Source organism: Ambystoma mexicanum, chromosome 8 (genome assembly GCF_040938575.1).
Source record: "Ambystoma mexicanum isolate Mex_15411 chromosome 8, UKY_AmexF1_1, whole genome shotgun sequence".
In the NCBI taxonomy this organism is placed as follows: domain Eukaryota; kingdom Metazoa; phylum Chordata; class Amphibia; order Caudata; family Ambystomatidae; genus Ambystoma; species Ambystoma mexicanum.
This window is the reverse complement of record NC_090929.1, coordinates 1,386,961,092-1,386,975,561: the sequence shown is the minus strand read 5'-3', so window position 1 is coordinate 1,386,975,561 and position 14,470 is coordinate 1,386,961,092. Positions and strand designations below refer to the sequence as shown.

At 47.0% G+C, this 14,470-nt stretch overlaps 1 protein-coding gene across 1 annotated transcript in view; it reads right to left on the bottom strand.

The window, feature by feature from the left end:
- The window catches only part of ENTPD1 (ectonucleoside triphosphate diphosphohydrolase 1), a 403,736-nt gene extending 393,032 nt beyond the window's left edge, over nt 1–10,704 (bottom strand). Inside the window, exon 1 of the mRNA XM_069611514.1 lies at nt 9,685–10,704. Within this exon, the coding sequence (XP_069467615.1) occupies nt 9,685–9,700 (16 nt within the window). The 5' untranslated portion in view covers nt 9,701–10,704. The remainder of the gene's footprint in view (nt 1–9,684) is intronic.
- Between the last annotated feature and the right edge of the window lie 3,766 nt (nt 10,705–14,470).

The window sequence follows — 14,470 nt, the reverse complement described above, 5'->3', positions numbered from 1 at the left end:
AACCGACTGACGTGATCTGCCAACACCTTCTTACTCGAAGTCCCGAGATTCAAACTTACCACGGCAGGTGGTTCCAGCTTCCCAGTTAGAGCTGCACAATCATGGAACATACTCCCACCTGACCTTAGACGCACGCTACCCTACACTAGATTTAGATCTAACGCTCTCAAATGGCTGCATAACAATGATATGTAACGATATTTACCCTTATCTATCTGATCACGTTATACATTGTTATCACGGTATTCTTCTGCGCTTACCCATCTTGATCCTATATGTACTGTATCACCTGTAACATTTGTTGTAAGTTACCACTGTTTTGTAATAGCCTGTGTCAGGCATTCTAACTAAGTTTCGAGTCTACTTGTATTGTTGCACCCAGCTGCCCAAGGGCTTGGAGCGCATTATCAAATAAACAAACAAAGGACAGGAACCTCCAACAACCTTTGATATGCACTGTCAACCTGAAGCCAGCTCGCGCCTATGAGTACCAAGGGCAGTGACTCGTCATGTCTGGAACAGCTGTTTACAGTAGTCAACCACACAGGGGGACCCCATTCAGAAGGTATTGAATCAGGAGCCATAGAGAGATCAATTAACCAGAGAGACCCTTTGATCCACAACAGACAGGAAGATGGGTGGGACTTAATATTCCATGTCACCCCTTTGCCTTTTCTGTTGCAAAACACTCTGGTTATGACCTCATGCATACAGGAGATTGTTGGTGGGGACCTAGGATTGGTTCATTACACCAATCACTGTGGCCCATTTGGCTTTAAAAGAGGGCGAAGCACCTCTTTATGGCCGATCAGAAGACTTTTCAAGGAGTAACAATAAGAACTAATTTGGAGCTTGTCTGAAGGTGCAGTCTGTCTTACAGCTTCCACCAGTGAAAGAAGGCCTAGATTTCCAAATAGGGAAGCAAGATCCCTCCCCTAAACATCTCCCACAGAACAGAGGAAGATACTGAATCCAGAGGACACCCCAGCAGCTCCAAGACCAGCACCCAGCTAGCACAAAGCATGCCCTGCTAGGCTCTGCAGCAAGCTTCCTAGGTGGAAAGTGCCAGAGTCTCTGAACCAAACCAAGGCTGTTGCCTGCAACACTCTCCTCAGCTTTGGGCAGTCCGCCTTTGAAGACAAGCCCAGTCAAGAAGCTTGGAGGAGTACATCGACAAGCATCAACCACCATCCGCCTTAAAGGACATTTGAGCCAGTCGAGCCCCACAAGCTGCAACCGACTGCACCGCTGACTGCTGTCACACCACAGTGGCTAAAGTCGTATGAGATGCCTCTACCAGTGCTTCAGACCCACCAACCAGCACTAAGACGATTCCTGACCCTGAGTTGCCGTGTATACCAGCCTGCAGCCGTCCCTCCGGCTTTCTCGCCAAACTGCCTGCCTCCTGATACCTGCAGCTGTATACCGGCTTGAACTCTGTCGCAGCAGCTGCAAAGCGCCCTGAAACCGACAGTGTTGAGCACCAAGAACTTCTACAAGCACAAGGTACATTGTGGTTCTGTCCCCCTGGTCCTTCTCTGAAGTCCCCAAGTGACATTTTACGACCCATTGCTTCCTTTGTGTTGAAACCAAGTATCCTTAAACTATTGTGATTAATTACTATACCGACTACCCTCCCGTCAGTAACAAGAGTTCACCCCTTTCCCGTCTTTGAAACAGTCTGTCCTCTGCATTCCTTTACAGGGTGGGTTGTATTTTGTAGCATACTAGAACTTTCTGTTGTGATAATAATAAAGTAGATATTTGTATACAACCTTGACTGAACATTCCCTTTTATCATTGGGTATGAATATTTTTGCTGTGTTGCAACTAACCTTGGAGATAAGCCTGCCGTTCCGTCCACGTTGCCAAAAATTGAACAAGGGGGTTTATAATTTGCTTGTGTTTACAATCTGTTCAGATCCCTTCTGGTGTACTAGTGGTGTGGGGCTGATGTATGGTTTAGAAACCGATATTCATCCCTGGACCACTGGTGCCCAAGAAGTTGATTCGTCACAGTAATTTGCATAAATTATAAACGCTGACGTGTGCTTTTGTCACAGTAATATTGTGGATGAAAGTACCAATTTCAGTCTCATTTAACACTGAGCACATAGCACTGGTACAAATATTAAAATAACACCACTTAAACTAGTGGTATCTAAACTTTTTTGATTTAGACCTACTTGAGTACAAACTGTTCGCCCTCCTACTTCCCCACATATGCCAAAACTACTTCCATTTTCTATAAAAACGCAATTACCATTTTAAAAAGAGTCTGGTGGTGTCCTCCCTGGACATCCTGTGGACGCCCGTAAACAGGGGGACCAGTCAGGAAGGCCACCACCTTAAACAGATGCAATAGGATTACAATATCAGTGGCCACCACCCAACAGCACCTGAAGTGCGCCCGTCTCGCCTCAAAGGATCTCTCATCATAGTCGGAACATAAAAATCAATAGCCATTTGGAAAAAAAGAAGACCACAAATAGGGGATGGTTGAACACCAAAGTCTACCATTGCGTGGGCCAGAGACATGACAGGGGGAAATCCAGAGTGTCGCTTGGGGAAGAGGGCCCCAGTGACAATGAATGGTGAGTGGACTGCTTGCTGCTTTAAAGCCAATCAGAGCGCATGTGGATAGGCGCGTTATAAATGCCATATCATATCATATATCAGATCATGGCTTCCCCAGCAACTAATCAAAATAACGAGCAGCAGTCTGACTCGGTTCCCAGTAAATTTAGCAAGCCAAGAGGCAACCTGTGATGAAAAAAAAAATATTAATAATAACAGAAAAGCGTACTTAAACCAACCTGGGCCTCATGACATTTCTACCGACTGCTGCTGCCTGCGGGTGTCGATGCTGTGTTCTTTGTATGCTGTGGCAGCACTGTGTACTGCTCTGCTGTGAGGCCACAGTGCTGACCCTTTCACAACCTACCGCTGGCGAGAGACGCCAAGCACATAGAATCACTCCGAGGGAGCTAGGGAGAAGAGATAAAGAAAAAAAGGCCTTCCCAACATTTGATCAAGCAGGGTTCGAAATTGTCAGGTGCTGGGAGCTACTCCCGAGACAACGCATGCATACAAACATAGCTATGCAATATGAACAGTGTAGGTTTGGGAATGCGTATAAAAGAGACTTGAGGACACACCTAAGAGGCATTTAAAGCATTTTGGATAATATATAATGGACAAAAGACTTGGAACTTTCGCACCGTTTGCTTTGCTGTGCACTATGTACTAGCTCCCGGTTCCCCAGACGTAGCGCCTGCCTAATGGGTGATGCCCGATACCCAGGAGATGTGTTTTGCTCCTGAGCAAAAGCCTAATTTCGACCCCTGTCGAGGCAAAACAGGGGTGGGGTGGCCTCTCTGAAGGTGCACAATAAGCCCGCCGGGTATCACACGGTGGCAGCTTTGAGGATCCTTTGGGGCGTTCATGCCACGTGTTGAACAAGGGGCCGTGCCCTACATTCAACCCTCTGTGGGTCAACATATGTTTGATCACTCAGCAGTAATCCCAAACTGAATGATATCCAGAATAGAAGAGGGCGACACTGGCAGGAGATGGGTTACAGTAAATGGGCTAGGGCGCCATGTATAGGTGCTAATGTTTCATTTCGGACAACTATAGACATTTGGAAAGGTCGGGTCAGCATCCTCGTCCTTATTTAATTGCCTGTCCATTGCAAATTGAAGTTCAAGGGCTGTGGTAGTATATCGAATAAGCGCGACTCTTGAGCTCCCCATCTCACAGCTGCAATGTGAGGAGGACAGGGCAGGGCAGGCCACGATGATCGGGTTGTTGGTCTGATTAGAGGGTGGATGCCTGTGACGATCCGACGAGCAGTGTAGCACGTTTCTTGGTAGCTCAGTCGAGAAACAACCGCACAGCAATCATCCGTATACCAAGCATCTGAGCACGTTTCAGCTGAAGCACAGGCACAGGCTCTGGCTCATTGCAGCAAGTGTGCAAGTTTAGCCAGGTCAAGTATGTGTTAAGTGGTTATCGTGCCAGGCAGGACATGTCAGCAGGGCGCAGGTACAAGAGAACACACTTGGTTTGCAGGTGTCTGCATTTCACTTTTAGTTGGGTCCCTCCTTTAGTGATTTCATTCAGAGCGGAATCTGACACCTGGGAGCCGCAGAGTGTATTACAGAGAACAATCATTGCAAAATACAGCAAGATGCGATTTATTATTCGATTGATGCGTTTCGTTTTGTCTTGGGGTTTTCTACTGTGTTCTGAGCTCATTTGCATGGTCTCCTTGTATAGCACTGCTTATCAGGGATGGACTGGGAACCAAAAGAGGCCTTTTCCTATGGAACAATTTGGAAATACTACACAAAAGAGGCCCAGGGGAGTGCAGAGGCTTACCGGGAAATCTCCAGAGTTCCTAATAGGCCAGTCCACCCCCGCTGCTTATGGGAGCTTCTGAGCGCAATGGTTGAAGGAGAGGTGGGAAGCAAAAAATGCCCAGTCTAAGTGCCATAGGCAGCAAGGAAAGTGCTTGTTTCCAATGCTTGTCAGCACTTTTTGCAGGTGTGAAACAAAAATACAGTGGCAGTGAATTCCAGCAAGAGGACCCTTCATATCTACCCCCATAAATGGGCATATTCTGGGTGATGCAAGGCCACTAAAATATGGGAAGCCACCCTCATGTGGCTGGCAGAGGAAGAATACTCTGTCCAGGAAGGGTGGGGCGGGTCAGGCACGAGACCTTAAAAGGCAACGCATCGTTTCATTGGTTTCAAATGCACAGAGCAATGGGCCCACGTTACGTGATCAGCTAGTCTGAAGCAAACATGGGTCAATCAGTGGAGATCAGAGCCCTGTGGAATGATAGGTTATTTATAACATGCTTAATAGCCAGAGGTTTCTAAGCGTGGACCCGGGGATCAAACCTCTGGCGCTACGTGTCGTCTGACTTCCAAGGTGAGCACGTTGCCCCGGAGCTATCCTCCCGAGACTGAAGTTGGAGTAGCGTCCAGGACACAAAAGTAGACTTCATTTAAAGTCAATGGGTGAAACCAGAGGTACAGTGCCATTGTGCATTAAACGGGGGGCACACAGTGGTATGAAGTGGATTAAACAGCCAGCATTACCCTCAAGGGGGTCATCCCCCTTTTTTACCAGTCATCCAAAAAAAAACAACAAAAAAAACAAAATTTTAAAAAGATATTCTTCTCTGGCTATCTGAATATTGCTGGACACCTTCCTGTGTATACTTTATTAAACTACCATAAGGGTTTCCTATTACACACGTTCAGCAGGTGTCTATGATGCTGGCCATAGTTTAATAAATTGCCACCAGGCAGCGCATGGTGGGCCTAGGGCGATTGCAGCCACACATAGAAACAAAATAACAGGACGCATGACACACATGCTATTGAAGTTCTTAATATGGGAAAATACCCGAAGTTACAGACTGCCTTTGTGTCACTGACCGTCGCGTACCCACCATTTGCCCCCATCTACAGCACACCATTCCTATCTCAAATTGCACAACAATAGCTAGGAATGACCCACAACATTATTTTGTCAATCCGTTTGCATAGACCTATACCATAGACCAATACCACCACCCAAAGTCTACTGAAAGTTACACAGCAAAAACAGCCACAGGAAAAAGGGGGATGACCCCCAAGCAACGGGACATCTCTGCACACTACCACAAAACACTGGTTGATTATTATTATTTTTTTGTTTTATTTTAAACACGCTTAATACCAGACACCAGTGTCTAAGCACGGGACAGGGATTTGAACCTGTGTGTTCTGTGTTCTCTTGCTTCCAAGGCAAATGTGTTGCCCCCGAGCTATCCTCCCGCCGCAGTTGCCCCTCTACATTGTGGGAAAGGGTCTATCCGACATATGGGTAGCATGTTGCATGAAAGGCCATAAAAGATGTTCTTAGATGAGCCAAGAAGTGGCCATCACAGTTCTGACAAAGTTCAAAAGACGCAGGCTGCACAGAAGGCCCCATGCCACAGAGACACCACGTTTCCAGGTGGATGAATCCTTGGTGTTGTAGTCCTGGAAAAATGGAACAAATTGGAATTGGAGAATCCGGTAGCATCTGTGTGCTGCATGTAGAAAGCCCAGGACGCTCCCAAACCTGAGGGTTACATTAAAAAGGCCTGGCAGGTAATTGTACAGGTGGGACTCTCCAAATGCTTTGGGAAGGGGATTTCTGAGAGGTGGAGCAGAGGCTACGTCAAATATAATGTGCTATGCCTTATTGGGGAGGTCCATCACAAATTCGATTGATGGGGCTATCTGTGATATTGAGGGGGTTAAGCTAGTGGTCTGTGGTGACCTCAATATTAAGCTCCTGGATAAAATGGGGCGGGTGATTGATAAGAATAAATGGAATGAAAGAGAGAGGGAATGGATGTTGAGTATGGAAACTAGAGAAATGCTTATGGTCAGCGGTCAAATGGAGGGGGACATTCCAGGTTGTCCAACATGGCATAGTGGGAATATGGAGTCATGTATTGACTATTGTTTTATCTCTGAGAATCTCGAGGAGAGGATTGAGAGTTTCTCGATTAGACTCCAGACTCTCAGCGATCATAATCTGTTTGCCATACATTTTAAGATGGTGGGGTGTGAATGGCCTGAGGGACGAAATGGGAGATGTGGCTCTGGGAAATTGTGGGATACGCCTATGACTGAAAGTACAGGAGGTAAGGAAACTTAATGAGAATTACTTGACGAAGATTGCACGAAGATACTACGAATATTGATTACACAGGTCTGTTGAAAGAATTCTCTCGGCCGGGGTCCTGAAACTTGATCCAGCATGGTCCCAAAAGCACACCTATGACCCTGAATTAGTTAAAAGGAGGAAAATCATAAGAAAGGTAGTGAAACATGTTAGGGGGGATGGTAGACCTATGAAAATGGAAAGGATAAGGCAAGCCCGACAAGACTATAGAAATTGGTGTAGAAACAAGCAGATTTTACGTGTGCAAAATGATGCTGAATGCATGTTGCGGGCGGTATGTAAGAAAAATTCTAAATGCAACTGGGAGCTAATTAACAATTGTGGTGTGTTCCGTCAGGCGAATACCTTGACTATGGTGGCAGAGAGGGATTGGATTTGCCAGCATCAAACTTTGTTTTCTGACCCGGGGGGAATGACGGGGGGGGGGGTTGAACGGTTGTGACTAAAGAATTGTGTACGACGAAATGGAATTGTGTGTGTGATGAACATGATGCCCGCCTTATGATTGAAAATGTGAGTGCCTCGCGTGCAGCAGGCCCCGATGGCATCTCAAATCAGGAGTTAAAAATAAAGATGACTGGGGAACGGTCGTGGTGGCCATGTTCAAGCAAATTATGATAAATAAAGTGATTCCTTCATCATGGAAGTAGGCACTGATTGTGCCCATTTTCAAAAAGGGTAATAGGGCGGAACCTAAAAACTACAGTCCTAGTGCCCTTTTGGATGCGACTGGAAAGCTATTTACAACTGTCCTCCTCTGTGATTTGAAAAATTGGGCTGAGGCAAGTGGGATACTAGACCCTAGACAATCTGGGTTTGTGAAGGGAGTAGGTACAGCCCTGAACCTCTTTATACTAAACCTCTTAAAGGAAAAGAGACTAGAGGAGGACTCCGCTCTGTTCTTGGCATTTATGGACCTTGAACAGGCCTTTGATGGTGTCATTAGGGGGCTTCTATGGTCAGAATTGCGGGCATGGGGCTGTCAGTGGGACCTGGTAGAGGCTATCATAGCCCTATATATAGACACGCGTGTCAGAATTAGGTTGTTATACAAGGGAACTTTATCCCACAAGATCTATACCTACCGGGGTCTAAAGCAGGGATGTGCATTGGCACCTCTTCTCTTCTGCCTGCATATAGCAGATTTAGGAATATCTCAGGCAGAGGTTCGAGCGTCCCCCCCAAAATGAATGGAGTCGAGGTGCCTTGGATCCTATTTGCGGATGACCTTGCCTTTTTGGATTACACCCCAATAGGGCTTCAGCGCCGTCGAAGGGCATTTGAACTCTACCTAAACAGTAACGGTATGAAGATCAACGTAAAAAAATTCTCTCCATGAAGAATGCGAGTAATGCAAAAAAAAGAAGACGTTTACCTGGAGGGTTGAGGATATTCCTTTGGAGATGGTGGAATCCATAGGTTATTTGGGAGTAACGCTTAATAAGAACTGTAACGAGGCAGCCCAACTAGCTTATATGTGGTTGAGAATGATTCCTTTGGTCAACCAGGGTAGAGTGTTTCAGCGCAGTTTCAAGAAATGTACTCTAGCACCCATAATAACCTTTTACAAGCAAAAGGTAGCGCAAATTCTTACGTATGGTGCGGAGGCGGTTCTCCGCCTCTCATGCGGGAGCTGGGAGAAATTGGAAAGCCACTTTTGGCGTAAGGTGCTAAAACTGCCCAATAGTCTGTCGGCGTGTGCGATCAGGTTTGAATTGAGATTACAGTCTTTGGGAGTCGATGGTGGCGTGGCAAACTGTTTCTCTCTACAGGAGTGCGAGTGCGAATAAGCCCTTTAAGATCCTGGCCTGGGATAAATGTTAAAGGTTGATTTTGAGTTAATAATTGTTTTTAAATGTTTAACTTGTAACCAATAAAACATTTTAATTAAAAAAAATTGGAGGTTTCTTTGGCAAAGATATTAGAAGTTATACTTCTAAAACGGTGGAATAAAGTTACGGATGCATTCATGCTGTCGCAGAAACAACACTTTAACAGATCTGGACTTTCCTTTTAGAAATCGTTGCCATCTGGTGCTTAGCTCCAAGTCAATTGTGTGTGCAATCGCGACAATTTTCAATGTGCATTTGTGTGTTAAAGTCCAGTGCTATACAACTTGGTGGTCCAGTAACATATTTGCACCCTACCTTCTGCGCACATTCCTAAGACACGTTGACTTTCAGGTCACAAACAGCACAGCCACGGCAGTCTTTGAATCTGCAGACCGTGGTGATTTACTAAAGCGTTTCAGACACAGGCATGCATGAACACATGGTATCATAAACTGGCTCTGCTGGGGTTAACCCGCCCCCCCCCCTCCCAGCCAGCCAGCCAGCCAGCCACGGAATGCATCCGTTATGCGCCCTTTCTGAAATCTATAGCAACAGAGCCTGCAGCCCCAAGGCTCTACATAGCGCCTCTCCTTCTCACACAGCATCCCCTGCGGTCACGGCCTGCCTCTCCCCCTTCAATGCCCGCCAGCCTCTCTGCACAGGACTCTGTAACCCAGACAGCTCCAAACTAAACAACCCGCTGTCAGGTCCACAATGGGCACAGGAATGCGGACGGCCTCAGCATGAAGGCAATATCACAGAGCATTCTGCCAGCTAATACCACGAGGCACTCTCCACGGGCACACGCAGACGGCGCACCTGTGAAATAAGCCGTGTCAACACACTGTAGCTTGCTACGAGCGTAATGTATATAATTAACGAGCAGAAAGCTCGCCGCTCTGCTGCGGTGGAGCAGCCCAGATGAGCGCGCGCGCGCAGACACACGTTCACTGAATATGCATCAGTTGCCGAGGCTTTTGTATCAGGCCGGGGCAGGCGTCGGAAGTGGTCCGTGTTCCTGGAAAGTTTCCCTCGGGCAGCCTCTTTCTGTCACTTTGTTGCCGCGGTTCCCCTTTAACCCCTTGGGGCCCGCCAGCGCCGCGCAGCCCGCGCTTACCCTTTGGTTGTTCCATCAGCCTGGGTTCACCTCTCGCTCGCTCGTGCTCAGCCTCCGGGGTGCCTCTCACTGAGGGAAACACACGAGTCTTGGCTATTTAACGGTCCATGGCGGTGGGAGGGGTTTCGCTCTTCCCCTGGACTCGGAAGGAGCCTGGCTGGAGCGGCGGGTCAGCGGGGAGGGCGCTGCTGTGCGTGAAGCGGCAGCAGGAGAGCCTTTGGCGGCGGTGACCTTCGGGATTTCCCGGGCAGCCGGCGTCCTCGCTCGGGGTGGAGGGTCAGCGCTTCCTGTGGGACCCGGGGCGCGACTGGAGCTGCGGGGGCTCCGCTCCGGCCAGCAAAGAGGGACAGTCGCTCTCCATCCTTTGCCAGGCTCCGCTAGGGATCTGGGAGGAATGCAAAGGAGGGGATCGCAATCCGAGTTCTTAAAGGAACCACGAGATTCCAAGCTCACTGTCACCTTCCCGTCCCCCCTTTGGAATGCGTGGCAACCCCCTCATTCAGGGTGGGATTTCATCTCTTTTAGGTCAAAATATGGTACGATGGAATTTATTTATTTATTCCTTCTTATAATATTCCTTACGCCAGTGCGAGAAAAAGTCAGTTTATCCCAAAATGTTTCTTAGATGTTCGTGTTAAAATCGCCAGGCAGCCCCTTTAACCGAATTTAATCAGAGTAACCAAACACGGGGCAATGCAAGCGCTAAGCGCATCCGTGAGCTTGACGATGCCACCTGAAGGAGCCAGGCTGTTTGACCCTCACACGGGGAGAACGCCTTTCCCAGGTGTCACCTGGCAGCTGCCGTGCAGAGGGCCCTCGGGCGCCCCCATCCTGCCGGGCTCGGCGGGCGCCTGTGCTGGCTGCATGCAGCACATGCGGCAGTGTGTCTGTCTCACTGAGGTGTTTGGCGCGTTGCTCGCTGCAGGATCCCGGCCGGTGCCCGGAGGAAAGCCGATCACAGGCACCGGGCGAGAAGGAAACGCCAGGCCCGGTGCCAGGAAGCGAGTACGGAGACGTAATCCTGCAGGGGGCGCGTCCTCGGAGTGATGCCGCAGCCGTCACCGCGGGAGAGCATCCCCGCAGGAGGAGGGAAGAGGTGGGAGGAGACGGCAGTTCCTGAGGTGGATGGCAGCAGGGTGGGCGAGAGGGAGACTCGAGGGCAATACGATGCTGTGCCCACGTGATAATACTCCGAGAAAACGTGCAGGCTGCATTGCTTGTATCTTAAATCCTCAATTTTTGGAGACGACTCCCTTTAGTTCTAAAACATGTATATTTTCTCCTTACATTTCTACACGATGGGCATTCAAGCTGAATTGAGCCACTCCCGTTATTTCCTGGAAAAAAAGGTTTTGATTAGAGTTCACACCTCCCTTTAAGTTTGATGGGATGACCATGTCCTTGTATCACTTTAAATCTAACACATGAATTCCCCCTCGGACATGCATTTGCTCTAAATGGAACATTTGGCTTAATACCATGGTCACAATCTAGGGTCTAGAAAAGATGGTGACGAGAGAGTGTTTTACTCCATCTTTTTGAAGTTGAGTACTATTATTTTTAGGGAGTACAACATATTCCCCGTATACCGAATGTTTGTATTAGGCAAGTAAAAACCTATTTGGAATATAAACCTGTATCTCTTTGTAACCTAGCATTAATATTTAAAAAAGATCCATTGTTTTCTTAATGTTCCTGTTGAGATCAGTCAGGAACATTTTTGTTTACCTCCCTATTTTTTGGGGGGGGATCGGGGGTGGAGGTATTTTTACTACCTATATTTTTTTTGGTTTGGTGTATTTGCTTATTTTAAAGCTGTAAAAGTGGATGGCACGCCACTTATCTGTAGGACCAATCCCAATGATGTGGAATGGAAAAGATCAGGAGTGGTTGAGTGCAGTTCCTTGACATGTGTCCTCAGGCCACCCAATGAGAAGGCTGTAGACAGCTTAAGCCTCTCGTTGCTCGTGACTATCTCACACTGTGACGCAGCATCTCACTCTTGGAGAGTATCAATGCACCCAAAGAGTCTCGCACCTGAGAATCATGGTTCCCTCACAAACGTTACATTTTGGTTCGAATCCCGCTCTTGTGGACAATAAGGTTACTTCTTTCGAGGCACTGTCTGAATGAAATGGGCACAAAAAGCTTATTAGGAATTAGGTGGGGAGGATAGCTCAGGGGCAACTCGTTTGTCGTGGAAACAAGACCACGCATGGCAACACAGGTTCGAATGCTGGTCTTCTGCAGAAGAACAATTAAAATCCTCAATATGATGGTAGCAACCCCAGTTCTTCTGAAACTGCACTTTTTTCCTGGCAAAGCTGACTTTCAAGGCACTCTTTCAAAAGGAGCTTCTGGCGTGTATTTTAGTAACCTCGATTGCACAGTAGATGTCATCACATTACGGTATGATATTTGTATAGCACCTGCTGCCATGTGTCATGGCTTCGAAGCACTGTAGGTTGAATGGCCCTTGGCCAGAGCATTGTCTGAACAGAAATGAAGCCGTGGAGCATCGCGTTGCATGCATGTAGACAATATCATGTACACAATTGCTAACACATTAGCACACAATGGTTTTTAATAGGCAAAATGCCCCACTAGTGGTTAAAATACAGTTTTGCACTGGCTGCAAAAATCATCCAGTAGGTGCAATTTCTGGATAAACGCTCTACTTGTTTTTGGCGGAAGGCGCCTTCTTTCTATTGGGTGAAAGCTGTGGACTTTCCCTTATCTCCTTCTCGCAGACTATAGGCCTACGCAGACATTGCTTGTTGTTGGTACGCTGAACCGCACACACTCCCTACCTCCCTACAGCTTGCTTTTGTTTGCTGATCACGTGGCATAATTTGGGTGCTTATTGAACGAAATTTTATTTTTATTTATTTATTTATTTGATTTATATTTCAGGCCGAGACCTGTAATTTTATCAAAAAGATCTACGCATTTAACTCTTCCAGATTCTCCGGAGAGTTGGCTTTCGACAGATTGAGGTACATCTTTTTATGAACAGTAGATACGTTTCCAATGTCATTGTTCCGATACTCCTTAGGTTTGTATTAGTGAGGCGTCTTCGATGAGAAGAATTTCATTTATCTGTTTGAAAGCCAACTCGATTAGGTTTGTCATGGCCATTGTCCACCGCGTAGCTTCACCTGAGATCAATCTGTTCCATATGTTATCCTCTTCGAACATCCAAGGATTTGTAATCAACGGAGATAGATAAGTGATTCTGTTCTGTTTGGTGTATGGACAGTTTAAGACCAGGTGCCTAATCGTTTCCACGGTGTCCACATTTTTACATAACCTGCATGCTTGAACGAAATTGTAAGGGCCTTTAAAACCTCTGTGATATGCAGGGCATCCTGCATCTGCTAATGCAGACCACAGAACTTGCACGTTATGTTATTTTAGGTGGTATTTGTATAGCCCCTGCTGCCATTAGTATGGCCTCGAAGTGTTGTGAGGATGAACGCCCTTGGAAGAAGTAGTCTGTGATGAAAGTAATGAAGGAGTGGTAAAATGCGTGAGTGCGTTTATAGCCAGATAGGTGGTAGGTAGATAGTGGCTAGGTCTCTAACAGCAGCCCATAATACCAATGTGTGACTAAGGGTGCTGTGTCAAATGGTCAAAGAGTCAAGCTATGCTAACAGCTGAACCAAATTTTGCATGGGACTCAGCTGTATTCTGTGGGTCAGAGCACTTGGGGGTCAAAGGTGATGTATGCTTAGGGCAACGTATGGACAAGTAGCTTGTGTACTCTGGGAAGCAAAATTCAGTGCACCAAAATTGTAACTGTGTCAGGAATCAAAGTAGCAAACCTAAACTGGGGACATTCAGGAGGTAGAATGCAAGTGTGCCAAAATACAACAGTGGTGAGTTTCAAAGTAACAACCCCAACTTTTGAACACTCTGGGCGGCAAAATGCGAGTGTTTCAAAATGCAACAATGGCAAGACCAAGGTCACAAACCTATATTAGGTACACTATGGGAAGTGAAATGCAATTGTGGCAAAATACAACAGTGACAGGATTCAGTACAAATCAAATTGGGGACTCTCCGGGAAGCAAAATGCAAGTGTGACAAAATACAACAGTGGTGAAATTCAAGTAACACAGCCACATTGGGGATATGCTGGTAAGTAAAATGGGAGCCTGGCAGAATACAACAGTGACAAGATTCACAGGGGAAACCTACATTAGGAACACCCTGGGAAGCAAAATGCAAATGTGGCAAAATATAACCCTGACAGCAGTCGTGGCAAAGCTATATTTGAACAATCTGGGAAGCAAAATGCAAGTGTGTCAAAATACAATTATGAGATTCAAAGTAACTAAACCAAATTTGGAACACGTTCAGAAGTGAAATGCAAGTGTGGCAAAATAGAACAGTGGCGAGATTCACAGTGGCAAACCCAACTTTGGAACACTCTGGGAAGCAAAATGCAAGTGTTTCAAAATTCAACAGTGGCAAGTCCAAGGTTGCAAACCTCCTTCCCTCCTTCCCTGCAGCTCTCTGGCCTGCCTCCCTTGGCCCCCTCCCTGCTCCTACCTGCAATGCAAAAAACCTTGGGGTCATCTTCGACTCCACACTCTCCTTCTCTCCTCATATTTCTGACGTCGCTAAGAAGTCACACTACCAGCTGCACCTCCTCAGAGGTATTCTTCCCTTCCTCTCCTTCCCCCAGAAGCTCACTGTCTCCCGAGCCCTGGTTCTCTCGAAGCTGGATTACTGTAACAGCCTCTACCTTAATATGCCTGCCTCCACTCTCCGCCCTCTGCAA